Below are 27,742 nucleotides of genomic sequence, written 5' to 3'. Positions count from 1 at the left end.
ATAAAGTAAATTGTTATGTAACTATTATTGTTTCATGTACGTTCTAATATTGTTTTATGATGTAATTAAAGGAAATAAGCTGTGAAGACTTTTCATTTTGCTGCGGAAATGGCCTGACTGAGTGGTGGTTCCTGGGGCTTAGAAGTGGGAAGCTAGAGGAGGCTGAGTGATAAACCTCCTCCATTATGTCTCAGGTACATCCTTTTCATTCTGAGACTTATTTCATGTATTCCTGGAGATGGGGAATCCAGTAACTCTTGTTCTAATAAATCACTACACGAAATAATAAAAGGGACTTTCTCCCTTCTCTGACCCTCTCTGGTGGGGTTTATGGGTGGTGAAGTTGAATAATGGACCATAGGAGCAAAGAGGGCCAATCATCAGCAGAAACAAAGTTTTTCTTCCTCCTTACAAAACCTTTGGGTAGCAATCACTTTTTTATCCTGTATGGCTATTACAAAAGAAGGAGAGAGGCCTGTGAACCTCATCCCAGCTTCCCTCCCAATTTTGGTTTTACTCATCTGTTGGACTTTTTTTCCATATAGTGATTAAGATTTCTGAACCTCAGAGAGTAGGGGAAGGCCAGGCTATTGTCGAACAAAGACTTTGACTTCTGAATCGGGAAAGTCCCAGTTCTCACACTCATGATCTTTGGGCAATTAACTTTATCCTTCTGAACCTCAGTTTCTTCATCTGTGAATTACAGTTCGACTAGAGCAGTGGTGTCAAACTCAAGTAGAAGTGGATCTCTATGCTCTACATAATGACTTAGAAAACCACCTACTGACATTCCTTATGTTATATTTTTATTTATTTTATTAAGCATTTCCCAATTGCACTGGAAAGCTGTAAGTTGGACATCTCTGGGCTAGATGATTTAAGGTCCCTTTCACCACTTAACCTAAGACAACAAAAACTGCTAGGTTTCTACTTCCTTCCCCCTGTTAGTGGCCATACCATTTTTTGACTGGTTCCTGACCAGCCAGTTGAGCTAAGAAAGATCTGGGCCTCCTGATACTATTTCTACATTCTTCCTTTCACCTTGAGTCTTAAAACAGTTGGTGGCATCCTCTGTTTATAGTGATGTCAAGTGTTTTGTGCCCACCTCAACATTTCTGACTGAAATTAAATTAGAATTAACATCTCAAGGAACCTGGTAAGGAGTTTCAGAATAATATATCTAAAGATAACCTTTAGAAATTTTGTCAGTCCAACTCCCTCATTCTACAAAAGCAGCTTGTTAAGACTAGGTCCCAAGAGTAGAGCCATACCTGTAGGCTGCAACAAATATGTTAGTGTTTCTATAGGGTATAATCCAAATTCTTTTAGAATCAAAGTTTCGAAACCCTGTCAAATATTTGAGTATTTAGATATGAATACCAGCCAGCAAGGAATCAAAACTAATTAACTGAATTGACCAAGGGCCTTCCCTAGCATTTGGCTCTGCTGCACTGGGTCCAAAGCATGATAGAATGATGAGGTCCTAGACACTAATTGTTAGATAAAACTCCTACTGGCCTCTTGGCACAGATGTTACAGAGTAAGATGACAAAGTAGGCACAAGATAGAGTTAACAAACCTTGGAAACCACCTTGACAATTTTCAAAAGTTACTGGCTATGCAGCCAGAATAAAAAACCAGATGCTTGTTTTTTGTTGTTGTTGTTGTTGTTGTTGTTGTTTTGTTTGTTTTTAATGAATTTATAAGAAAAAAAAGTTGGGGTAGAGAACAAGCATGAGTAGGCCAGCAGTTGAGAATTCGCAGTGATGTTGTTGGATAGTCTCCTTCACATAAAGATTTGAGAAACATTCCATCAGGGGGCAACCAACACTTTGTGGCTACTCTCACAGTGCCATTTCTTTCAGAATGCCTCTTCCTGGTGCAGCCTGGATAAGGCCAAGCCTCTTGAGCCTAGGACTTTGTGCACCTTTCTTGCTGAGCAAGAATGAAACAGGCTAGTAGAAGCAAGAGTTTATCTTGTTTTTCCTGTTCTCCAGGAAAGGAAAAGCAGAAGCGTGGGACAGCTGCTTGATACATGCACCAGTCTCAAGTATTTGGAAGTTTTAAACTGATTTCTGGCCACAATTAGGGCCTAGCAGTGATTCAGCTTGTTTGCTTTGTTTCTTCTGGTCTTGACTGGATACTCTATTGGGTTCTAACTCAGAAACAAGTGGTAGCCATCTGGATTCCGAACTGGAAATAGTAAAAGGGGTAGGTTTTAAGTAGGTATTCTTGTCCTCAGAACCAATCCACCCCCAAATCCTGTAGATCTACTGGTAGTTCAGTTCCTGGATCCATCAAGCAAAGTCCACCTTCAGGAAGCTCTCCTTCAGCACTCAAGTACATATTAATATTTCCTCATTTTGGAGCTATAGCACTTACTGGCTACAACTGTATCATCTTAGATAGACAACTAAGGCATGAGAAGATCCATTACTTATCTGGTTTACAGTGTAGTGAAGATCACTTATAGTTATTCTCCCCTTCCTCTGAATTGCTTAAAAAATGGATTGTAATCTTGTTTGTCTTTAGGGATACTTTGGGAAACCTGGTGGAGCCTGTGGGTTTTCAGAGTAATGTTTTTAAATGTATAAAAGGAAAGCAGTTTTATTGAAATAAAAGTTTATAGCCCCCAGGTTAAGAACCCCCATTCTAGAACATACTCTGTATCTTTATTTTGGCATTTCCCCCTATAATTGTTTTATGTTGTTAGTACTTGTTTCTAGACTAGACCATAGTCTAGAGAGCAGTAATGTGGAGGTGGGATATGTAGGGAAATAACTAGTGAAGAATTCCCTCCACCATTGTAAATCGGAAATGAATATATGAATTGCCTGGAATGCTTATAGTTTGAGCGATTGCCCAGAGTCACACCAAAGTGTATGGTAGGAATTCACATTCAAGTCTTCCTGGTTCTACTATCATCAGTGCTGTCTACTACATCACACTGTCTTGTGCTTGTTGCTTCCCTCTGTCCCTACATCTTGTATGTTTGATTAAGATATGACCAGAGCCATCACCTCTGACACTCAGTTTGTCCTCTCAGTTGTCCTACCTTTCTTTGCCACAGCTACAAAGTAGGATTCATCCACCAAATTTTGGACTACCTGCAGAGCAGTCAAAAAAAGGGTGTTGAGTAAGAAAAGGAAAAAAGTGGTTAGATGTTCTCTCCCTTGCCCCCAAGTTAGGACAAATGAAGGCAAAATTAAGTGTAATGGAGATTGGATCAGAGGGAAAATGTCTAAACCCGAGAGTGAGAGACATCAAGATGGGTATCTTAAGGTCCAAAAGAGACAGGTTCACACACTGCGCTCTAGTAAAAAGATGGCAGCAGAAAAAAAAGATGCAGGGATTCTCTTACCAGGTCACTGATGAGTACGTGGATGCCAGTAGGGCCTTGGCGAAAGAGCCGATGGATTTGATTGGCTGGGAGAGACAGGAGGTCAGCCAGTTTTCCAGTCAATTCAGCAGTGCTGAGTTCATCCAGATATACCTGCTGGTAAGACCCTAGAGGCAGCAGGATGAGTGAGTAAGAAAAGGCAGGACCAAGGGATCTTGGCAGTAACCTGAGACTGGATCAAGAAAAGTACAAACAGCTTGAGGGGGCTTGTTGATAGAGCATAATTGCTGATCCCCACCCAGGACTGCCCTTAACCCAATGCAGAGCAATTGGAAGGAAAAAATGAAAAATTCTAACTTGGAAATCTCAGCCCCTACCCACAGAAAGCTATTCTTAAAAAGAACTTATAGGTGAGAATAGGTTATATAACAGGATATTAAAAGATGGGAGATCAGGAAAGATTGCTGAGCATTCATTTTGGACTTAGGCGAAAGAAAAGGAAGGAATCTGACTTTTTTAAGAGATAAGAACTCTTGGGTTCCTGACAAAGCTGATGGCAAACTGACACCGGGCCACAGTCAGATCAGACCTGGGTATTGTGTAAACTGCCCAGCCCCATTCCCATCCCACAGGCAACAAGAAAGGATTTCATGTCTGTGGTTCTACTTGATGGGAGAAAGCAGTGGAAATGGCATCTGTACCTGAGTCTGGACTCTGTGGGCTCTCACTTCCTGGCTTCAGGGCCTCAGGAGACACGTACAAGGTAAGCCTGGGACGGATGGGCCTGGGCCAGAGATAAAACCTGTTAACCTCTCCCCTATAAAAATCTCCCCCACCTTCTGTCATACACCATAGGAAATGATCTCCATGGCTTTGAAGGGCCTTTACAAGTGTCAGGCTGGTACCAGGAGTAACTGACCTAGCTGGCTGCTAGCAGTGAGAAGGGAGAGATTTCTTTCCCACCCTTGCCTCAAGACTAGATAATTCCTCACTGATGCCTTACCTTTCAATCCATCAACATGCCAGGCACTGTGCTAATTAAGTACTTGGACTTCATAATATTGGTGATACAAAAAGTGAAAGCCCCTACTCTCAAAGGTAACATGCAAACATACAAACTAGATACATGCAGAGTAAATTAGAGACAAAAATAGAAGGCAACAATAATACTAAAGGGGATGGGGAAAGGCATTCTGTAGAAGGTAGGACTAGCTGAGATTTGAAGGGAAAAGAAGGCTAGAAAGGAAGAGGCCTGGTGGGCAGAGCAAGGTTTAGTACCTGGCTTTGAGGGTATTGGAGAGACGGATCCCATCAGCAGCTCCACAAATCTGGATAAGGTCCTGGCGGGAGAGTTTTAGCAAATCTTCACCTAGAAGACATAGTGGGGTCTTGGGGAAGAGCCTTTAGGAAGGAAGAAGAGACCTTTGGGAATAAACTACCAAAGAAGCCCCTAGGCGTTAGATATCTTCCTTGTCAGATACACTAGCATAGGGTGCATAATTTCTAATATTAGTGTCTTAGAAAATTACCTGGTATAATGTAGATGATTTATCTAGGGTCACATGTTTAAAAAGACAATTCAAACTCTGTAAACATGATGTTTATTGGTTGGCATACACTTGGGCAGACAGGTAGAGGCAAAGGACTCCACAAGGGCCTCACAATTTAATGAGCCTGCCTGACAACTATAAAAAAATACATATTACCCTAATAGATGTTTGTAAAGTGATTTTCTTTTAACATGCAGCTGTGTGACCATGAGGACAGTATCGAGGGTTTTTTCTGTAGAATTAATTATTATTAAGAGAATTCTCTCTACAGTTCTTAGGGTAGGCAGATGGGTGATACAATGGAGAAAGTGTTGGATTTCCCTTCAGATCTAGTTCCCCAGAGACTGGTTGCGTGAACCTGCATGTGTCCCTTTATCTACTGCTTTTTTCCCTCAAAAACAAGTTAGATATAATAGCACCCACTTCTCTGGTCTGTTGTGAGAATAAAATGAGAATGATTGTTGAAAAGTGCTTTCTAAAGTGCTAGTCATTATTATTAGTACATTATAAAGTGTAGTCCTGTAGGTAGTGCAAGTCTTGTTAGCTCCACTTCTCTGTGACCCCAGCTCATTTTACAGATGAGGAAACTAAGATAAACAGGTTTAAGTGAATAGTGCAGGGTCACAGCTAATATCTGAGGCCAGATTGTAACTGGGCCCGGCACTATATCCACTGGGCCACCAAGCTACCTTAGTCCCACTTTATAGATTGAGAAACTGGCTCTAAAAGATTAAAGCTTAGCTTTAGGGACACTAGCTTTAGTGTCACCAGATCACAGTTGTTCATTGACTTACCATTAGGTAAGAGCTATAGAAGTATTTGGAGGGAAGGAGAGAAAGGGAAGAGGGCCAGCATACAAGGAGATTCATTTCAAGGCAACCCAAGTACACGGAAATTTTTTAAATTTCTGTGGCATTGATAGCACCTTTCTGCCACCAGAAGTGGATGAGAGAAGCAGATTTTTTTAGCAAGATTGAAAGACTTAAGAGGTGTTTCAGGGAATAGGGTGTTGGACTTGGAATCAGGATGTCTCGAGTTTGTATCCTGACTCAGACATGAATTAGCTGGAGTTTCTTCATCTATAAAATGGGAATAATTAGCTATTCATTCAGTATGTTGGGCACTAAAAGAAGAGGTTCCTATCATAGCTCTTTAAGATAGCCTCAGGAGTCCTGCCGCCCACCCCAGAGCAAAGGAGGCAAGGGGACAGCCTCACCTGTGAAGTTGGCCAGCAACCTACTGTAGCCAGAGAAGCGATGGCGATGTAACCACTGCTGAGTCTCTGAAATAGAAGCCCCGGGGTTGAGAGCCTGAGGAGGGAGGGGGAAGGGAAAGCATTTATTTTAATCTAGTAAAATATACATTGATAAAAGACAACCCACGGGTAAGTATTTCTTTGCACCAGACAACTGATTGGAGTATGAAGGTGCAAGAAGTGTTCAAATGACAGGCTAAACGGAAAGGTAGGTTGGGAGAGGATCGATGCCAGACTGAGGACTTTAGATTTTATTCTTTAGACCCAGGGATGATGGTGGTGGTGGTAAAGTTATGAGCAAGAGCCCCATATGTGTCTCTTGTCTCCTCTCTGTGTCTCTCCCTTCCTCTCCGCTCCCCTCCCCCCCTCTCTTCCTCTCCCTCTCCCTCTCTTCCCGTCTCCCCCTTTTCTTCTCTCCCCCCTCCCTCTCTGTCTCTATCTCTCCCTTTCTTCCTTTACCTACCCCTCCTTCCCTCTGTCTCTCTTCTCTGTTTCCATCTCTCCTTCTGGTGTCTCTATCTCCTCTGTCTGTATCTATCTTTCCCTCTCTCTATTTCTTCCTCTATCTCTCTTTTCTGTCTTTTCCTTCTCTCTCTCGACTCTCTCTCTCCCTCTGTCTCTTATTTCTCCCTGTCTCTCTTTCCCTCTCTGTCTCTGTGTGTCTTTCTCTGAAACTCTGTCTCTTGCAGCTAATTAGGGACCATAAGCTTACAATGCCTATCTCAAAAGGTTGTTTTGAGGAAATCACTTTGTAAACCTTTTAAGGTGCTAGAGAAATGTATGTACTATCCCTGGCATTGCCTGCCCAATCGATTTCAGGTCAATGCCAAACATGGCCGCCAGAGGGCAGGGTGACACTCTTGAGAAAAGGGATGAGGCAATCATCACAGGCCTAGGGGGGAAGGGAACAAATTTACCTCACCAGCACTGTCCACTGAGTTGTCCAGAGAGAAGGGTGGGGAGGAACAGATCCTAAGAAAGAGCAAACAGGACTTGAAAGGCCGGAGTCTGGGTTGTTGCTCCTGCCCTCTTAAGATTCTACAAAATTTAACCTTTGTACTCCCATCTTGTACCTTGGGACAGGAAGAGGTTATTTGTGTATCAGTCTTATCTCTGTCCCTATTATATTAGAAGCACCTGAGGGTAAGGATTGTATTCCATCCATCTTTGTGCCCACCCTCTGTGCTCGGTTTGAAATGGGCTCAGTAAATATTTTGCAGATGAATCAGAGTCATTTCCCTCCCCCCTTTAATCTCCCTTGACCTCATCATACCTTAGGAAAAAAAAGGGAATAAAAACAAGACCCAATCCTCTTCTCACTGCCGAGTATCTACTCACCTCTCAGGAGCCAGGAACTTGAAAGAGTGGGGAGAAGTCAGGCCCGGAGGGCTGGGAGAAGCATGAAGACCAGTAGAAGTTTCAGGCCATGGTGAACACTGTGGAGGAAAGGCCATGGTAAACACTGTGATCCCCTGAAATTGGGGTTAGGGAAAGGAAAGGGACTTCTGAGTTGTCTCTGGGATCCACCCAGGTGGCCCTTAGACCAGATTTCTTCTTTACCTGGAAGGTAGGTCTTGTGGATAAGGGAGAACATAGATCTCTGGGGGGAGAAGGGTGGAGGGAGCGCTGCTGGGAGTACCAGGATCTCTCTTCTTCCCTCCTCCCTACCTCCCCAGATTCCATTCTTTAAAAAATAAAAATTAAAATCAGTGTGGATCCAGGTCTGTACTAATAAGTTAGATTAGGGTTTTTCTTTGGCATGCTCTCTAACCTAGAAAAAGTGACCCTCTCTGAGTCTTGGTTTTTCTTTTTAATCCTGAATTTAAATACTGCAGAAAGCCCTTCCAGTAGAACAACAAAACAAGATTCTACATGAGATCATGAATATCTGTTTCACATCATTTACTTTTCTTTTTTAAAGTAATAAATTCTACATTTTGCTTGCAAAATGATCTTGCTTGTCTATGCTTTCCTCCAAATTTTTTGCTTTTTCCTCTGTGCTTAGTTTTAAAATGTTTCCATGTAGTTTTCCCAACTGCTTATGGTGCTCTTCCACTAAGACAAAGCCATAGAAGGCTTTATACCAAGAATATCAACTCCTGGTCCTAGTAGAGTTGATCTCACACATTTACTCACCTCTATGAAGACAGTAGTCTCATAGGCTGGCTGGTACTTTTCTCTCTCCTGTGGTGACTGCTTCTCAATCTTCTCTCTGTCAGTTTTCTGTTTCCGATCAGCCCCTTTAGGCTGCAGAGGAGTTCATGTGGAAACTTCAGAGTCTTAGCCTAATCCCCCTCACTCAATACCACCCCCTCCGGACCAACAATTCAGGAAGGACTGGAGATAGTTCTAGGGTCTACGAGGACAGTTTCGGGCCCAAATGGATAGATACCTTGAAGACTTTTATGAGGCAGCTGGCCGAGTGCAAATGTTCTATAGGTATCCCCTTGTCACCTGGCTTGAAGGTGTCAATCTGGATGCGGAAGGGGACACCCTTCTCTCCACCATTTTTTCGAGGGGTGAACTCTGTACTGATGCAATTTACCTATGATAGAAAAAGAAGGCGATAAGAGGACAAAAAGTAGGGGCTTAGCTAGACCCAGAATTCCTATTACCAGAGAGGGTCAAAAGGTTGATTTTTATCTATTTTAAGTGTTCTTCATCTGGGGGTTGCAAATTTTTAAAAAATTGTGATTTTTAAAATAACTTATTTCCTTTATTGTCTGTTTTATTTTATGCATTTAAACACATCATTTTGAGAAGGGGTCCATAGTCCTTACCAGACTAGCAGAGGGACCCTTTGTCCTGTCATCTCACACACACATGTGCACATGCACAAATGGCTAGGAATCCCATAGTCTATCCTCTCTTCCCACCTGGGGTACTTTACCTGTCTGTCCAAGGATTTTGTACCTGAGAGGGTCTTGAAGCCCAGCTCCTAGCTATGGTAGCTAAGTGGTGCCATAGGAACACTGAAACCAGAGTCAGTAAGACCTAAGTTCAAATCCACACTCCCAATATTTACTAGCTGAATGACTCTGGATCAGACACTTCACCTCTGCCTTAGTTTTCTCATCTGTAAAATGGGGATAGTAGTTGTGAGGATCAAATGAGATATTTGTAAAGTGTTTGGCATATAAATTATTTTTTTCAAGATGAGAAGATTACTGATTAAGAAACAATGACCCAAGAACAATCATCTAGATGTGGAAGAACTCCCACAAATCATTTTACAGAGAAAGAAACAGATACGGGGAGCTTAAGTTACATGCCCAAAGTAACTGTTATGAGATTTGAACCCAAATCCTCTGGAGCAGCCATGATTTCCTGAATCATGTTGCCAGTTAAGTGTCACTAGAACTCAGTCCAGTGTTTGACACCACATTATCTTGGTTCCCCTTTTGTTGCCCTTACCAAACAAAGCCTGTGAGGGTAACCATCTGCTCAGAGGATCCTGCTTGCCAGAAGCTCGGCCCAGTTCAAGGACCAGCTCCCTGACGCCTACCCTGACCCCACAGGCGCCTCCAAGCTCCTTCGGCACCACTTGTGGGCCAAGTTTCTCATACTACTCATTTAAGTATGTCTGTGTCTCACCATACCTCCTCCCGGGACCCAGGCAGTGATAGACTAGAGGGCAGGAATGACATCAGGAGTGCCCTAACCCCTGACCTGCAAGAAGAGAGATGTCCTTTTTGCAGGATCCCAAAGAAACTCCACTGTGTTGAGGCGTGAGGGCAGTACCTGGGGATCCACAACCCCCACTGATAGGGGCATATCTGGAGACACGGGGGGGGAAAGGCAGACAGGCACTAGAGTTAAACTCCTTCACAAAAGGGGGCTCGCTAAAGTGACAGCGCCCCAAAAGCCTCCCCCACCACAGCCTGGCAAAGGCCTTGCCCTGAGCACCCAGGGAGCCCCAGCAGGGGGGCTCTTACAACCTCCTCCCCTCCCCCTCCGTCCACACTCCTCACCAATATCCAGTATCCTGTCCCCTGGGCGGCTCCAGCGCCAACCCTCCAGCTGCTGCTGTTCCATGTACTGCAGGCGGCGGTCGTGGAAGACCACACGTACCACGCTCTGTGGACATCAGACACCTACTTTAGACAGACACCTGGGAAATTCCGGAGTCCGGTCTCCAAGAACCTTCTATCCTGTCCATCTGATTCAAACTACCTCTCCTCTCCTACCCTCCCTTCCAAATAAAAAGACAACTGGACAATGAGTGGAAAGGCTGCTTAATAACAGATGTATGGGAACTTGACCAAAATGCTTGTTTGCAGAGCATTTTAAAATATGGGAATCTCATTTGTGCCTCTCAGGAAGACTGGCACTTTTAAGTCACCTCTTCCATTTTACAGGTAAGAAAACAGCTTTGTTAAGTGACTTGTGATCTGTGTTTGCACTGCTAGTTAGTGGTTGGGGCCTTCGACTTCCTGACCTCCCACCTCTCACTGTTTGAGCTATGCTGTCTCTGAAGTCTGGTGCCCAGTGCCCAAGAGGGGGAGGAGAGAGAGGAAGACACCAGGAAAGGTAACTTCTCCAGCCCTTTCCCAGGTGAGAAGAGACTCACCTTCAGCAGGCGGGGCCATTGGGAAGCATCCCCTAGTTTGGGGTTACAGAGCATCCGTACCTCATAAGATTGCCCTGGAAGAGATGAGGATAGGAATCGGTTACCCTTAAAGCAGGGAGAACCATCTGAAGACCAGAGTTATACCCCTTCCCCCAAACCTTCTATTGCCCATTTTCAGGCATCTGATGCTGGCTGTAGTCTGTGATCTTCTTGGGGCTCACCTCCATCATCTGTGCTCTATTGTGGGATTCAGGCTCCAACCCCACTAACTATTCTTTTTTTTTTTTTCTTTCTTTTTTCCTTTATTAAATCTTTATTTTTCAAAACATGTGTGGACAATTCTTCAACATTAACCCTTGCAAAAACCTTGTGTTCCAATTTTTCTACCCCTTCCCCCACTCCCTCCCTTAGATAGCAAGTAATCCAATCTAAGTTAAACATGATGGAAATAGATGTTTAATCCAATATATGTATACAGATTTATACAATTACCTTGCTGCACAAGAAAAGTCAAACCAAACCAGAAAAAATGAGAAAGAAAACAAGATGCAAGCAAACAACAACAGAGAGAGAATGCTATGTTGTGATCCACACTCTTTTCCCACAGGCTTCTCTCTGGTGTAGCTGGCTCTCTTCATCACTGAACAAGTGGAACTGGTTTGAATCATCTCATTGTTGAAGAGAGCCATGTCCGTCAGAATTGATTGTCCCAGAACTGACTGTCTTGTAGTCTTGTTGAACAACTCTTCTTTAGGGGTCTTTATGGGGGTTTCCAGTGAGGTTTAACAACACAAATCGGCACCTCTACAGCTTATTTTTAGAGAGCTATCTGGATCACTGAGAAACTGACCTGTCCAGGGTCACAACCAGTATTCATCAGAGGAGGATCTGAAGCCAGATTTTCCAACCCCAAAACTGGCTCTCTACCCCCTATACCACCATGCCTCTTAATGATAATATTTAAGTATCTACCACAAAGTACCAGGTACTGTGCTAGTCAGGCAGAAATGAGACAGAGACAGGACACCTGACATTTACGTAGCACTTCAAGGAATGGTGGGTTTAATTCTTTCAACTACACTGTGAGGAAAACTCACATTACCCCCATTTTACAGATTTTACAGTACATTTTACTAAATGTACACAATCTAAAACTAATGACAGCCAAGTGCCAGAGGTAGGATCCAAATGCAACATCTATTAGATTACAGTGCCCTGCTAGTAGTTTCCAACAGCCATGTCCTTTATTTGTCATACCCTGGTTCAGGTAGGTGAGTGTTTCCTCATGTTGCTTGACAGCAGGAGAGGTGACAGCACAGAGGATGTATTGGAAGACTGGACAATGCATATCTGAGATAGACATGGTGGTAGGGTCCTCCTGCTTCAGGTAAGGTAGTGGCAGGGACTCCCTGTTGAGATGAGATGGACATGTCTTTAGTTGTCAGGTTCTCCACCTCATTCTGGTCTCTTTTTTACCTCCAGAAGAGTAGGTTCTTCTCCAGCTCTCAAAAACGGCCTTCTCTACCCCAGTCCTCGGCCACTTGCAGCCAGCTATACTGGCCACGGAACTAATAGAAGATGGTTCCCAGTTCTACATCTTTTAAGTGTGTCCTATCTACTTTCCAAAAACTCGGGTTTTTCTTAGAAAATCCTACCAGATGGGGCAGCTAGGTGGTCCAATGGATAGAGCACCAGCCCTGAAGTCAGGAGGCCCTGAGTTCAAATTTGTTCTCAGACACTTAACACTTCCTAGCTGTGTGACCCTGGGCAAGTCACTTAACCCCAGTTGCCTCAGTAAAAAAAAAGAAAAGAAAATCCTACCAGAAATCTATTCAGAAGTGCTCAAGTATGGCTCAGTGCCTGAAAAAGTACATCCCTGTCTAAACCTTCCTAAATTTTAAAATCTAAAAGATCCAGTCTTGCTCTATCCCAGAGGATATACAAAAAAATGCTTGGAGATCCACCGTATTATAACTAAACCCCAGATGGATTCAGGAGGCTTCTCTACCTCCAAATTAAGAGGTATTTCCGCCCACCTTTTTTTCAGTCCACCCAAGGGGACATTTCCCCTTCCCTTCAAAGAAACTTCCTACTTGAGCAGGACGTCCCCTATTCTGCAGATTGGGGAAACTGGAGTCAACGAGGAGAAAAGGAAGGGATTGACCATGGAGAGCGTGGCAAATGACTGCCCTCGGGGAGAGCCGGAGGACGAGAGAGAAGGGACTTTGCGGGTATCCCGAGGGATGGAAGCACCTACCTGAGCAGGTTGCTAGTGGGACAGGGGTAGAGCTCCCCTGGGCTGGGCCACAGATGTTCTGGCTGGTTGTGCCACAGTAACATTGTGGGTACGAGGCTAAGGCACCGAGTAGGGGAAGGCGATGGTGCTGCTGAAGGGAATCGAAGAGGAGGGGCGGCAGCAGCCGCGGCGCCCGCTGGTCCTGGAGGTGGGCAGAGGCTCTTTCCTCGGGGAGGAGCCCCACCGGGGTCTCGACTTTATACGTCCCGGGAAAGTAACACAGGGAGGAGGCGGGGCCCAGCCCGGGGCTCTGTTTGGTTGGGAAGCGAGACCCCTCCCAAAGCCTAGACAGGTCAAGGGCAGCTGAGGCTGGGAAGGGGCCCATACGCAGCTGTAATGGGATCCCCAATAATTATTAACCCACGGGAGGTTCGGCAGATGAAGAGACTGGATCCTGAGATGAGAAAAACAAGTTTGGGAATTCTCTCTACACCTTCCCCGCTCCAGTACATTGGAATACAGTATAGATAGCTGAATTTGCTTTCAAAGATCCTGGATTCAAAGCCACTTTACCCTCTTTCCATTTTGAATTCTGCCTCAGATGCTTACTGGCTCTGTCACTTAATCTCTGCGTCTCAGTTTCCGCTTCTGTAAATAGGGGAAGTCAGGGGGTGGGGAGGTTAAAATAGGGGAAGCAGAAGTTGAGGGAGGAGTGGGGGGGCTGTGGATTACTAAATTTCCTTCCAGCTCTCAATCTTAGGAAGACAAGTGAAAACAATAAGAATAGAGAAGAACGGTTGCAAACACAGGGGCTACAACAGACATGGAAGTAGATGTTCATATATATATATATATATATATAAATATGTGTGTATACATACATATATACATATATATGTCACTTCACTTACTCTAGTGGCTTCCTGTTTACCTGCTTTAAACTTCTCCATTTGACACTTGAAACCCTCCCCAATCTGGCCTTTCCAGTTTTTTTCCTATTATTCCCTTCCATGCACACTTCTATGCAGCTAAACTGACTTTCTATTCTTCATACATAGCACTCCACGTTTGTACTCCCTCCTCACCTGTTTCAGAAGCCTTAGAAGTCATCAAGGATCCTCTCAAATGCCATGTTTCTGATCTACCTTTTTTCCCCTCCCCTATTCCTAATCCCAAACCTCCTGACCCATCTCCAGTGGTCCTGAGCTGTACTGGCCACTGAACCCAGATGGTTCTGGAGGGGAAAGTGAGGCAGGTGACCTTGCCCAGCCCTCCCTCACTTAAATCCCATTTACTTGCATGTCACAGCATCACCTCCCTGATGTCACGGCCCCTTCTGAGAAGGAAGGACCCAACAACAGTATCTCTTTATACTGTATATTCTTCTATGTTCATAGTGTCAGTGCTGGGTAGATAATAAACTTCTTTGTGTCTCCGAGACTTGTTGCTAAGTCCAGCACCAAGGCTTGCCTAGGATCACAGAGTTAGAGTGTGAGGCAAAATTTGAGAGAGAGAGAGCGACATGTCCAAAGTTGGGGATGAGGGAGGAGGAACAGAGGCTGGATTTGAACCCAGGACCTCTGGTATCTGGTACCAGGAAAGCTGGTATCAGCTTTCTCTGATCATGCTTAATAAATGCTTGTTTGTTGATTGAAGATTCAGAGCTTTGGAAGTGAGACTTGAACTCAGATCCTGGGGATCCTGGCTTTAAAAGTAGCTATTTGCCACATACATTCACATGCAGTATACTTAAACAGCTTTGCACACATATGCATAAATACACACACATATATAAATACACAGTGCATATCCATACAATCTCTCACATGTATACACATACAGATCTTGTGAACATAAGGAATTATTGGTTCTGGCAGGAGGAGAAGAGTTCCTCATTAAAGGTGGGGAGGGGGAAATTGCTGTGAGATCCTTGGTTTGGAGGGGCTGGGGAAGGGGCCCAACTCATTCTTAAAAGGTGGTTTGGGTAGGAGAGTTGGGCCACAGAACTGCCACCTCCATTCAGGTCACAGTGTCCCTGCCATAGGGTGGGGAATGGGGAGGGACCGAGTTTACAGGGCACACAGCCTGTCTTGTTGTGGAAACAAGACTGTTGGAGCCTGGGGGCTGAGAGGTGGAACCTCCAGCAGACTGGGGCATCCTAGGCTTGATGTCCAGACCTGGGCCAGGCTCTCCCTCCAAGGAGCAGGGGGACTTGTAAATGCAGGCAGCAGATCTGGACATCCCAGGGCTCCTCATCCCCTTGTCATCTTCCATGGAGGGGAGGGGCTATTTGTGGGCAAACACTCTGTCCTAAAAGGGGCACCCCCTAGCCCCTTATTGATATTAAACAAGAGTTCTTATCTCTACCCAGAATCTGGCTGTTTGGGGTTAAACAGAAGAAGGGAGAAGGTAGGAATAAAGGGATCATTAAGTGCTGAGGGTGGGTGGGAGAGGTGGTTTGGGTGAAAGTAAAACCACAATCAAGAGACCCCACAGAGAATATAAAATTCTCTCTCTTACACACACACACACACACACACACACACATGCACACTACACACAAAACATCGAGGGAACTAAGGGAGGTTTAGGAAGCAGAGCCATCTCATCTCCAAACAGACCTCTTATGGTCTGATTGCCTGGATCCCTGGGCAAGGGTCTCCATCCTAGAGGGAGGGGCGCGCAGAGCGTTGGGAGATCTGGCCCTCCTGTCTCTGCAACTCTCCTGGCTAGTCTCAGTCTCTCTGATCTGAATCTCATATTCTCTAACTGCAAGCTCAGAGAAAGGGATGTTCTTTTTAAATTTCCTGTAGATGCTCTGAGTTAATTGTGCATAGCAGTAGGGACTGAGGCTGAGGGGAGCCCCTGGAGCCCCCAGGGATATATACTTGTTAGTACAGAGCTTCGGAGTGTGAGATCTTGGCTGCAGAGGAAGATTCTAAGGAGAGGAACCTGAAGGATGGAGCACTTTTTTGGAGGTGGGTGGGGAGGGCAATCCAGGTTAAGTCAAGCAGTTACCAAGTGTCAAGTGTCTTGAGGCTGGATTTGAAGTCAGCTCCCGAGACAATAAGATAGAGTGCTGGACCCTAGAGTCAGGAAGAGCTAAGTTAGTCCACCCAAGACACTTAACAGCTGGATAAATCACTTAACCTCTCTGCCTTTTTATTCAGCTGCAAAATGGGTGTAATTATAGCAGAATCAAGCAAAGTAATATTTGTGAAGTTCTTAGCCCTATGCCTCCTTAGCCTTATGCCTAACATATAGTAGGTGCTATATAAATACTTACTTTTTTGTTTTAGGCTATGGGGGTTAAGTGACTTGCCCAGGGTCACAGCTAAGAAATGTTAAGTGCCTGAGGCAGGATTTGAACTAAGGTTCTCCTAACTTCAGGGAGTGTACTCTATCCACTGTGCCATCTAACCTTTTCCACTTGCTATCCCTTTTCCCCTGAGAAATTTTATGTATGTATAATAGATACAAAAAATCAAATGTTTACTGATAATAACTCATAAAGAAGTTTATTTTTAAACAATTCTTTGGTAGACATATAATTTTACCATTTATTAAAGATAAAGCAAATTTGCATGCTAACTTGATGAGTGTGTTTGTTTATTTCTACATAAAGAATTAAATCTTGGAATATTTGATTCTGCAGGATGTAGAGCATTCGGAAACTTTTTACTGTTGCCAAATTTTCTGCCACCTCCACATTCAGTCACATGATCCCCACGTGGGATCTCAACCCACAGTTGCTATAAGGTATCATGTGTAAGGAACAGAAAGAAGTCCATTTAGGTTGTACTCTAACAGGCAGAAAGGGAAATAATGGATAATCATTTGGGACCAAGTTATAAAGGACTTTAAAAGCTAAGCAGAAGTGTGTTTATATTTCATCCTACAAATCAATAGGGAGCTATTGGAGTTTACAGAGTATGGGAGGGATCCGATCAAATGTCTGCTGGAAAAAAAAAAATCCCTTTAAAAGCCATGTAAGGATGGACTGGAGAAAACTAGAGTTAGGGAGACCAGTTAGAGAAGGCTATGGCAGTCTTTCAGGGAAGAAGTGATAAAATCCTTAAGTAGGGTTACCTATAAAAGTAGAGACAAGTAATATGGTTGTAAAAGACACTATGGAGATAACAATGAGCAGATATGCCAGTTGTTTGGACAGTTGGTGTGAGATAGAGTGAGCAGTCAAGAAAAATGCCATGTTGACAAACCTGGGTGACTGGGATAATAATAATAATTTATATACCACCTATTATGTACCAGCTACTTTGCTAAGTAGTTTATAAATATAACCTCATTTAAGCCTACGAGATAGGTACTATTGTTTTCTCATTTTATGCTTTACAATTGGAGAAACTGAGGCACATAGAGACTTGACCAGTGCTCTGCTCACTGTACTGATTATGTTGTACCCTTAAGTTTCTATAAAATTCTGGGCAAAAGAAGTTCCTCCAGCAATTATCTCATGTAGGTAAAATTCCTCAGCAAGAGTTTTTTTGATTATCTGTGGGTATAGTCTGAATCCTTCTGGCCTAAAATCTGCCCTTGTTAAACAAATCCATTTATTTAAAAACAAAACAGAACAAAAAAAAAAACAAACACCCAAACTTAACTACTTTCTTATCTTTTGCTCTAGTCTCCAAAGATGGTTCTTTTTCTTGCCCAAAGTCAGCTCTTCTACTCTCATCTCTTGATCCCATCTTTCCCATTAGCTCACCTCCTAATGTCCTCTCTTTTTGACATATACTAGTTCTCCTTATTCATTAATTCCTTCAACATCACTTACAAATGGACCCAGCACATGTATAATGGATATTATATTGCTTGCCTCTTCAATGGGTGGGACAGAATGGACAGAAATTGGAATTTCATAAAACTAAATAAAAATTAAATTTAAAATGAATATTTAAGGGGGAAAAAAGCAAAGGGACCCAAGTCTCCTCCATGATCAAAAACCTTGGTTCGACCTTTTTATTCCCTCTTGCTATTGTCCTATACTTCTCTTCCCTTTTGTCAAGCAAACTCCTTTATACTTAAATGTTGCTCCCTTTTCTTCTCTCTTTTCTCTCTTTCTTCCCTCCCCTTCTCCTTCTCCCTCAGTTCTCAACGCTTTAAAGTCTAGCTTCCAAACACCATCTTGCTCCCCACAGTGAAGCTGCTCTAAGGTAACTTCTCATTACTTAACTACTAAATTAATTATTCCCATGTTTTCATGCCACCCAAACTCTCTTCATCTTTTGAGATGTCTGATCATCCCTTCTTTTCTTCTGGATCCTTTCCCTTTTATTGGTTTGGTGACATTGTTCTCTTTTGCTTCTCTTCCTCTCTGACTATTCTTTTTGTTGGTTCTCCTGATGTCAGTTATTAATTATGAGACACTTAACACTTCCTAGCTGTGTGATCCTGGGCAAGTCACTTAACCCCAATTGCCTCAAAAAAAAAAATGTACATGTATAACCAGAGATAAATGAAAACAATAAGATAAAATAAAAATAATTATTCAGAAAAATGGAGAAAAAATTAAAATGAAGGAGCTAGGCTTGATGACCATTGAGGTCCCTTCTAAATCTCCAATCCTATGTTCAAAATAGACCTTGTTGCATAATTTTAAAGATAAATATTTTATTGGTTTTTTTTTTTTTTTACAATGTTTTTATTCCTCTCATTCTCTGTCCCCTTATAACTTTTGTTTTTTGGCTAAGGCAATTGGGGTTAAGTGACTTGCCTAGGGTCACACAGCCAGAAAGTGTTAAGTGTCTGAGGCCAGATTTGAATTCAGATTCTTGTGACTTCAGGGCTGGTGCTCTATCTACCTAGATGCCCCATAATTCTCTCTTTAAAAATAAAGAAGTTTGTTTAAGCAAAATGAATCAACTATATTAGAGTATATACTTTATTTAGGGTTAGGGTTAGGGTTATTCACCACCACCAAAAGAAGGAAGATAAATTCATTATTAATCTTCTTTAGTTAATTGCATAGATCAGAATTTTACTAACCTAAAAGTTTTCCTGTACATTATTTCTATTATCTCTACATGTGATCATTGTGTAAATTTTTCTTTGCATTTCACTTACTTGGCTATGTAACAGTTCATACAAGTCTTTTAAATTTTCTCTTGAGTTCTTCATATTTATTATTATATTTTCCCCAAAATACCTATCAAGTTCCATAGAGAGCAATATCAGCTTTGCAGTCATCCAAATTTCCACTATCAAAGCATCTAGTCGATACGGTACATTGACGGACATGGAATGAGGAAGAAGCGTTCAAATGTGGCCACAAATATTTACAAGTTATGTGGCCCTAGGCAAGTTTTCTTTAGTTTTCTCATCTGTAAATTGAGGATAATAATGACATCTACTTCCAAGGATTGTTGTGAAAATTAAATGAGAAAATAAATGAGAAGCACTTAGCACAATGTCTTTACATAATAAATATCAGAGTGTGTATCATTAATCTGGAAAGTCTTATTAGGTTCATCACAAAATTTCTTTACCTCTTTCTCCTTAGCAAGCAATTTTGGTTCATAATCCAGTCATTTATATGGAGGTCTTTTTGCAAATGCTTATCATTTGTACTGTTATGCTGATGATCAAATAGCACATGATTTAGTTTTTCATGTTTTCTTTAGAGATATGATAAAATCTACTCTGCCAATTTTGTATTTTGCATCTCTAAGGTGTATCCCCAAGTATTTACTGTGACATCTTTTGTCCTTCTGTCCATTTCCAATTGATATGATTCACTTTCTCTAGGAATATATGCATTTTTGAGTCATTAAACAAAGATCTCACAATTAAAGTTTCAATAGCAAAATTGAAATTTATAGATAGTCTTTAAAACTATTTGATTATCAGTCCTCCTTCTCTCCTTTCCTCATCACTGCTGAAATGGCTTCCCAGAACTGAGGGTCGTTTCATTTTTTGTTTGTTTCATGACTAGCCTTCTTACTGACGATATGCCTCAGAAACAATTACAATATATTTGAAAAGTAAGAAGTCAGATTAGCAAACACAATGGGCATAAAAGAAAAATCAAGGAATTTCAAGATGTAAAAATGCTAATATTGATAATAACTGATAAAAAAATCTCTGTGTATTTTATTCCAATTCCCACTTACAGTGGTGATGAGTTGATCTTCAGAGGTCTGGCTAGCTCTATCTCCCCTTCAGGAATACTCATAAAAAAAGGTGGAATTATTATAATACTAATTAACTCAAGCTCCCATCCCAGAATATTCTCTCCAGGGTCAACCAGCTTATATGTCAGTTTATCTCTCCTCCATCATTGATTTATCCAGTGATTATCATCTTACCCCTTACCATGTGGGATACCTGTTCTTGTTATGTATTTAACACTGGTCCAGCTCCTGTCCCTCACAGTCTGGACAGCAGGTATTTTTCATTAGCAGGTTTTTCCTATGTGAGTTGTTGGATTCGTTGAAGTGACTTGGAAGGTTCTACAGTATTTCATGGTTTGATGTCTCCAAACACAAGAACATGTAGAGGGCCCATTATCTTTATCTTTTTCATTTTGACTCTATTTCAGAAATCCTCCATTATAATAATACCTTTTTTTTAAAAGAATATCTTCCCTCATCAAGCATATTTATCTGTTTTTACATCTATCAATGAAGATTCCATTATCTCAGATTTTAATATATTTATGGGATATACCCTGTAGGAAGAGATCTATTAAGAGTACATTTGGGCAAATCTGATAATTTAAGTGAAATGGATAAATATTTACAAAAATATAGATTGCCTAGATTACAAAAATATAGATTGCCCAGATTAATGAGGAGGAAATAAATTACTGAAATAGTCCTATTTTAGGAAAAGAAAATGAACAAGCTATTAATCAGCTCCCTAAAAGAAAATCTCCACGGCCAAATGGATTTACAAGTGAATTTTACCAAATATTTAAAGAACAATTAATTCCAATACTATGCAAACTATTTGGAAAAATAGGAAAAGAAGGAGTTTTACCAAATTTCTTTTATGACACAAATATGGTGCTGATACCTAAACTAGGTAGGGTCAAAATAAAGAAAAAAAAATTATAGACCAATTTCCCCAGTGAATATTGATCCAAAAAACTTACATAAAATATTAGCAAAGGTATTACAGTAAGTTATCACCAAAATAATACACTACAACCAAATAAGATTTATACCAGGAATGCAGAACTTGTTCAATGTAAGGAAAACGATTAGCATAATTGACTATATCAATGACCAAACTAACAGAAATGGTATGATTATCTCAATAGATGCAGAAAAAACAATTGACAAAATCCAATACCTATTCATATTAGAAACACTAAGAGAGCATGGGAATAAATGGAGTTTTCCTTAAAATGATCAGTAGCATCTATCTAAAACTATCAGCAAGCATCATATGTAATGGGGATAAACTAGAAGCATTCCCAAAAAGATCAAGATGAAATAAGGTTACTCACTTTCACTATTACTATTCAATATTGAATTAGGAATGTTAGCTTTATCAATGAGAAGAAAAAGAAATTAAAAGAATTAGGATAGGCAATAATGATATAATTATATTATATTATATATATTATATACTTAGAGAATCCTAGAAAATCATTCAAAAACCTACTCAAAACAATTCACAGCTTTAGCAAGTAAAATAACTTTACACAAATAATCAGTATTTCTATACATTGCTGACAAAGCCCATCAAGAGATAGAAAGAGAAATTCCATTTAAAATAACGTAGACAAAATAAAATATTTGGCTGTCCACCTGCCATACAAATCCAGTTATAAAACACTTCTCACACAAATAAAGTCAGATCTAAACAATTGGAAAAAGAATCAATTGTTCATGAGTAGGCCAAGCTAATGTAATAAAAATGACAATTCTGCCTAAATTGGTCTACTTTTTCAGTGCCATACCAATCAAACTGCCAAAAAATTATTTTATAGAACTAGAAAAATAATAACAAAACTCATCTGGAAGAACAAAAGGTCAAGAATATCAAGGGAATTAATGGGAAAAAAATACAAAGGATGGTGATTTAGCAGTACCAAACCTAAAATAAAACTATATTATAAAGCAGCAATAATCAGAACTATTTGGTATTGCCTAAGAAATAGAGTGATGGATCAGTGGAATAGATTAGATACACACAACGAAATAATCAAATACTAATAATATTTGATAAGCTTTCAAACTCCAACTTCTGGAATAAGAACTCATTGTTTAATAAGAATTACTGAGAAAACTGGAAAATAATGTGTCAGAGATTTAGCATACATCTACATCTCATACTTCATACCAAAATAAGGTCAAAATGGGTACCTGATTTGAACATAAAGGATAACATAAGCAAATTAGGAAAACAAGGGATAATTTACCTATCAGATCTCTTGAGAAGGGGAGAATTTATGACCAAAGAAGTAGAGAACATTGTGAAAAGAAAAATGAACAACTTTGATTACATTAAATTAAAAAGGTTTTGCACAAAAGAATTAGAGTAGGTAATGCGGAAACCAAATTATCACTCTTTGCAGATGTTATGATGTTATACTTAGAGAACCCTAGCAAATCACCTAAAAAGCTACTAGAAACAAAGGACAACTTTAGCAAAGTTGCAGGATACAAAATAAATCCACATAAATCATCAGCATTTTCATATATTACCAACAAAGTTCAGCAGCAAGAGATACAAAGAGAAATTCCATTTAAAATAACTGTAGATAATATAAAATATTTGAGTCTATCTGCCAAGACAAAGTCAGAAACTATATGAACACAAATTTTCTATACTTTCTACACAAATAAAGTCAGATTTAAATAACTGGAAGAATATCAAGTGTTCAAGGGTAGGCCAAGCTAATAAGGGACCCACGTGTGCAAAAATGTTTGTGGCAAGAAACTAGAAACTGAGAATATCTATATAAATTATGATATATGAATATTATGGAATATTATTGTTCTATAAGAAATGATCAACAGGATGATTTCAGAGAAGTCTGGAGAGACTTACATGAACTGATGCTAAGTGAAATGAGCAAGAGATCATTGTACATGGCAGCAACAAGATTATATGATATAATTCTGATGGACGTGGCTCTTTTCAACAATGAGATGATTCAAGCCAGTTCTAAAGGACTTGTCATGGAGAGAGCCATTTACACCCAGAGAGAGGACTCTGTGGACTGAATGTGGACCACAACCCAGTATTTTCACCTTTTTTGTTGTTGTTTGCTTGATTTTTGTTTTCTTTCTCATTTTTTTCCTTTTTGATCTGATTTGTAGGATGATAAATGTGGAAATGTGTATAGAAGAATTATACATGTTTAATATATAATGGATTACTTGCTAATTATGCAAGGAGGGAGTGGGGAAAGAGAGGAAAAAAATTCTAAACACAAAGGGTAAATGTTGAAAACTATCTTTGCTGGAATATTACTGTTCTGTAAGAAATGACCAACAGGATAATTTCAGAAAGGCCTGGAGAGACTTACATGAACTGATGCTGAGTGAAATGAGCAGGACCAGGAGATCATTATATACTTCAACAACAATACTATATGATGACCAGTTCTGATGGATCAGGCCATCCTCAGCACCGAGATCAACAAAATCATTTCTAATGGAGCAGTAATGAACTGAACTAGCTATGCCCAGAAAAAGAACTCTGGGAGTTCTAAAAACCATTACATTGAATTCCCAATCCCTATATTTATGCACACCTGCATTTTTTATTTCCTTCACAAGCTAATTGTACAATATTTCAGAGTCTGATTCTTTTTCTACAGCAAAATAACGTTTTGGTCAGGTATACTTATTGTGTATCTAATTTATATTTTAATATATTTAACATCTACTAGTCATCTTGCCATCTAGGGGAGGGGGGGGGGGGGGTAAGAGGTGAAAAATTGGAACAAGAGGTTTGGCAATTGTTAATGCTGTAAAGTTACCCATGTATATATCCTGTAAATAAAAGGCTATTAAATAAAAAAATAAATAAAAAAAATAAAAAAGAAAGAAAACTATCTTTGCATGTATTCTGAAAATAAAAAAATCTATTTTTTTAAAAAAGAGTTAATTTGGGGAGAGAAGGGGAGAGGGAGAAAAATTTGTGAAACTTTGTGTTCCTTGTGTTATCTTTGCATGTATTTTGAAAAATAAAATATTATTATTAAATAAATATATATATAAAATGAGGGTAATCCTAATTTTTTCAGCTATGAAGGTTTTTTGTGTGTTTAGTAAATAAACAATAAACATGGTGGTATTCTTAATTCTCTGCATCTTTTTACTAATTACAAGACTAAATATATGACTTGCTACAGATTGTTATTTTTTAATAATTACTTATTCTCTTCTCAATTTACATTAAGGGTGTCCTCTATATCCATGTAAATTATTATCATAAAGAGTTTATAGAAATATGAATGTAAGATTAATGGTTAGTAATTAATGATATCTTTGGATTCTATTTTTATCAGTAGCAACATCTTTGGGTATCCCTGGATCCACAGACTTTTAATATCATTCTCTTTCATATATTTTGAGAATGGATCCCACAATGCTTTCTGTATATACTTGATCTGATCTAGATGTTTTCCTAATTTATTTTCCTTAGTATCATTTCTATTTCTTTATGAAGCATTTTTGGAAAAAGTATGTTAAAGAGTACAAGTGTAGTAACTCCACCACATTTATACAAGAAAAGAACTGATTCTAGAAATTTTGATAAAATATTTTTCATTTTTAAAATCTTTTCTCCCTTCCAGTTTTGTTTGTAAATGTTTTCAGGATCATGTGATTTAAATGAGTCTATGTATAAAATAAAAATACATAGAACCAAAGAGACAGTGATGAATAGGTTAAAATATCAGCTTCAGTACTTCCATAAGGAACTCAACTTGGCTGTTGACATAACATGATCACTTGTACCCAGAAATAGATGACTGCCAAATAATAATAATAATACATTATATAATATTTTATACAATATATTAATAATTAATAATATATAATAATATAATAAATTATTATTATTATTATTCTGGGATGACCCAGATTCAGTGGTTCTCAGTATTGCTGTAGGGAGGTAAAAAACATAATCCTCATCTTATCCTGAACTCATGTTGTCTTTAATTGCTACTCTGCTTTAAGGAGAAGTTTTTCAATCAACAAGTATAGATTTTACTTTGGATGGGGAAAGGATCTTAGAACTATAGAATATTAGAGTTAAAAGATAGCTTTGAAACCATCTGGTCCAACATCTCCATTGTATAGAGAATACTACCGGCCAGAGAAGAAAAGTGATTTGTTTATATTCAGAGTTTCCTAAACTATGGGATTCCCTTTTTGATCTGATTTTTCCTGTGCAGCATGTTAAATGTTGAAATATGCTTAGAAGAACTGCACATGTTTAACCTATATTAGATTACTTACTGTCTAGGGGAAGAGGTTTGGGGAGGGAGAGAAGGAGAAAAATTTGGAATACAAGGTTTTGCAAGGATGAATGTTGAAAACTATCTTTGTAAATATTTTGAAAATAAAAAGCTATTTTTAAGGAAAAAATGAAAAAAATAAAAACAGGGAGCAAGAACTTCTTAGTGAGAACAGGAAAGGACAGCTAAGTTTATTGGCTAATTTTGTAAATGAGTCAAGTAGTCATATATATAGGATGCACAAACACAGGATTAATATGGCTAATTTATTTCAATTGAAAGTAAATGGAGTACAGAGACTATTTAATAAAATTTTAACAAGTAAAGTCAAGTGCATGTATGTCAAAGTTAGCCAAAGGTTCAACCTGACCTTGAAGGAGGCTTGGGATACAGATGAATTATTTGTTTCACTGATTGCTACATTTGAATGTGAAAAATATAAACTCAAAGTTAAATGTTTGGTCATTAAAAATACCATAATAGTGATATATTTATTAGTATTACTCATGTTGGTAAATAAAATATAATAAATTTGTTCCCAAAAAAACTTGGAAAGAGTTTTCAAATTAAAAAATTTGACTATGCTTATAAAAAAAAAATCACTGAAAATTTTCAGTTGCCTTTTTCATTATCCAATTGTTGTATTGTCTTTAGCTATTTTAAGTGAGATAATATCCCTTCCTACATTATGAATAAATCCATAACTGACTTTAGGGGAAAATCCACTGAAGAGCTTGACATGCAAAGACAATAAAGTAATGGGAAACACAGAACTATCAAGCAAAAAAAATTCAAATGCAGAAAACATAATTCATCATAATTATCAATAGGACTTATAAATACTATTATTGATATAGAAGAAAGACCACTGTGTTTGCTTTGTATAAATGTTTCAGTTACAGACAACATGAAACCCAATAAATTAAAATGGCAACTTGAAAGCATACAGAAAGAATACATTGGCAAGGCAAAGGAATTTTTGTAGGGAAAATTTAGATGCTTTAATAAGCAGCAACAAACCTTTCCAAAAACCATATCTGTGACATCAAAAGGATTTCTTGCATTATATAAGGTTGCATATTGAATTGCTAAGTGTAAAAACCTTATTTGACAGGAGAAACATTGGAGCTGCTTGCAGTTGCTATGGTCTAAAGAATGTTTGGCAAGACATGCAAAGCAGCTTCAAATGTTCCCATTTGTAGATAATACAATGGAAGAAGAATTGCCCACATGCCTAAATATTTTTGTCATTAACTAATTGAGGAGATAAAAATTTCCTATTATAAATGGCAACTGGAGGAAGCAACAGAAATAATTAAAGGTGCTTTCTTGATTATACGTGTATAATATGTTGTTAAAACTGAAGTTAGGTAAGACCTTACTTTGTGAACCTGATCTTCATAATAACATAACAAGATACATGTTCAATATAATTGACTCATTTTTTTCTTTTTAATATTTTATTTTTCCCAATTACATGTAAAAAACAATTTTAATCTTTTTTTTTTTTTACACTGTTGAGTTTCATCTCTTCCAACTTGTCTCCTCTCCCTCATAATTGAGAAGGCAAGCACTTTAAAAAAAAGGTTACACATGCACAATCATGCTAATTGATTCATTCTTAATGAAAATTACATAAAGTAGCAGAATGACATCAGAGTCTGCACTGATAGAATTCAATGATATCAGGATGAAACACTGATCTATAAATGCTAATTAAAATTGTGGCCTATCATGTACTTTGAACACACAATTACTAGTATAAGAGAATATGAGTCATTCTATGAGACATTATTGCTGAATTGTTTTGAGGGGGGATATGTTTTGTAGAGGAATTGGTTAATTGTTCTTTGTGAAGTGTTTATTGTATCAGAACAAAAAGTATGATTGGAAAATTCAGGAAATTTTTTTTCTCCTAATGATCCTTTTCTTTTTTTAAAAGATTTTCCCCAGGAATTTTTTTTTTTTTTTTTTGGCTTTTTTTCCCCTAGGCTTTCACATCTCTAAATATATCAAGCATGATAATTTTATGAGCAAACCAAGTTATACATAATACATTTTTATGTTCCTAACCTAGCAAAGTCACTTTAGATCTGTAAAGATGCTAAAATAAATGTTTCTCATAAGAATCTGGAGCTGAAGAGAACCTCAAAAACTATTAGGCAGCTATCTCATATATCTCCCATTAAACAGAGAAGGAAAATGAGACCCAGGAAGGAAGTGACTTGTTTAAGTACAATTACCACTTAGTGGTACATTTGGGATTAGAATTCAGGTGATTTGACTCCCAAGTTGTGATTTCTTTCTTTAAAAAAATTATTGGTTTTTTTCCTTTTGATTTGATTTTTC

At 39.2% G+C, this 27,742-nt stretch overlaps 2 protein-coding genes across 4 annotated transcripts in view; one reads left to right on the top strand and one right to left on the bottom strand.

Moving 5' to 3' along the window:
- FBXL20 (F-box and leucine rich repeat protein 20) overlaps positions 1-1,904 on the top strand; it is a 111,503-nt gene extending 109,599 nt beyond the window's left edge. The window contains exon 15 of the mRNA XM_031966175.1: positions 72-1,904. Within this exon, the coding sequence (XP_031822035.1) occupies positions 72-170 (99 nt within the window). The 3' untranslated portion in view covers positions 171-1,904. The remainder of the gene's footprint in view (positions 1-71) is intronic.
- Positions 1,905-1,996: 92 nt separating this feature from the next.
- LOC100928819 (transcription factor CP2-like protein 1) lies at positions 1,997-13,622 on the bottom strand. 3 transcript variants are annotated; one of them, XM_012548346.3, is made up of 15 exons: positions 12,973-13,618; positions 11,973-12,124; positions 10,716-10,789; positions 10,117-10,222; positions 9,815-9,921; positions 8,538-8,690; positions 8,282-8,392; positions 7,484-7,581; positions 7,063-7,117; positions 6,107-6,200; positions 4,619-4,709; positions 4,042-4,124; positions 3,362-3,507; positions 3,056-3,107; positions 1,997-2,193 (listed from the first exon to the last, which is right to left on the bottom strand). In XM_012548346.3, exons 1-15 carry the CDS (start codon positions 13,053-13,055, stop codon positions 2,156-2,158), a joined length of 1,443 nt encoding a protein of 480 aa, XP_012403800.1. In that variant the 5' UTR covers positions 13,056-13,618; the 3' UTR covers positions 1,997-2,155. The 3 variants fall into 3 exon arrangements, with proteins under 3 accessions (XP_012403800.1, XP_031822037.1, XP_023358130.1); XM_031966177.1 differs by lacking the exons at positions 9,815-9,921; positions 10,117-10,222 and having other exon boundaries at positions 12,973-13,617; XM_023502362.2 differs by lacking the exons at positions 1,997-2,193; positions 3,056-3,107 and having other exon boundaries at positions 3,415-3,572; positions 12,973-13,622.
- Between the last annotated feature and the right edge of the window lie 14,120 nt (positions 13,623-27,742).

Source organism: Sarcophilus harrisii, chromosome 4 (assembly GCF_902635505.1).
Source record: "Sarcophilus harrisii chromosome 4, mSarHar1.11, whole genome shotgun sequence".
Classification (NCBI taxonomy): domain Eukaryota; kingdom Metazoa; phylum Chordata; class Mammalia; order Dasyuromorphia; family Dasyuridae; genus Sarcophilus; species Sarcophilus harrisii.
The sequence above is the reverse complement of the archived record's forward strand: the minus strand, read 5'-3'. Positions and strand labels throughout refer to the sequence as shown.

Excerpts from the sequence above, each read along its gene's own strand:
- LOC100928819 (XM_012548346.3), bottom strand. The coding sequence starts at position 13,055 with ATGTTACTGTGGCACAACCAGCCAGAACATCTGTGGCCCAGCCCAGGG. Across the intron at positions 7,118-7,483 it reads AAGTTCCTGGCTCCTGAGAG|GATCTGTTCCTCCCCACCCT; the intron begins GTGAGTAGATAC and ends GCTCTTTCTTAG. Across the intron at positions 3,508-4,041 it reads CCCACAGAGTCCAGACTCAG|GGTCTTACCAGCAGGTATAT; the intron begins GTACAGATGCCA and ends TGCTGCCTCTAG.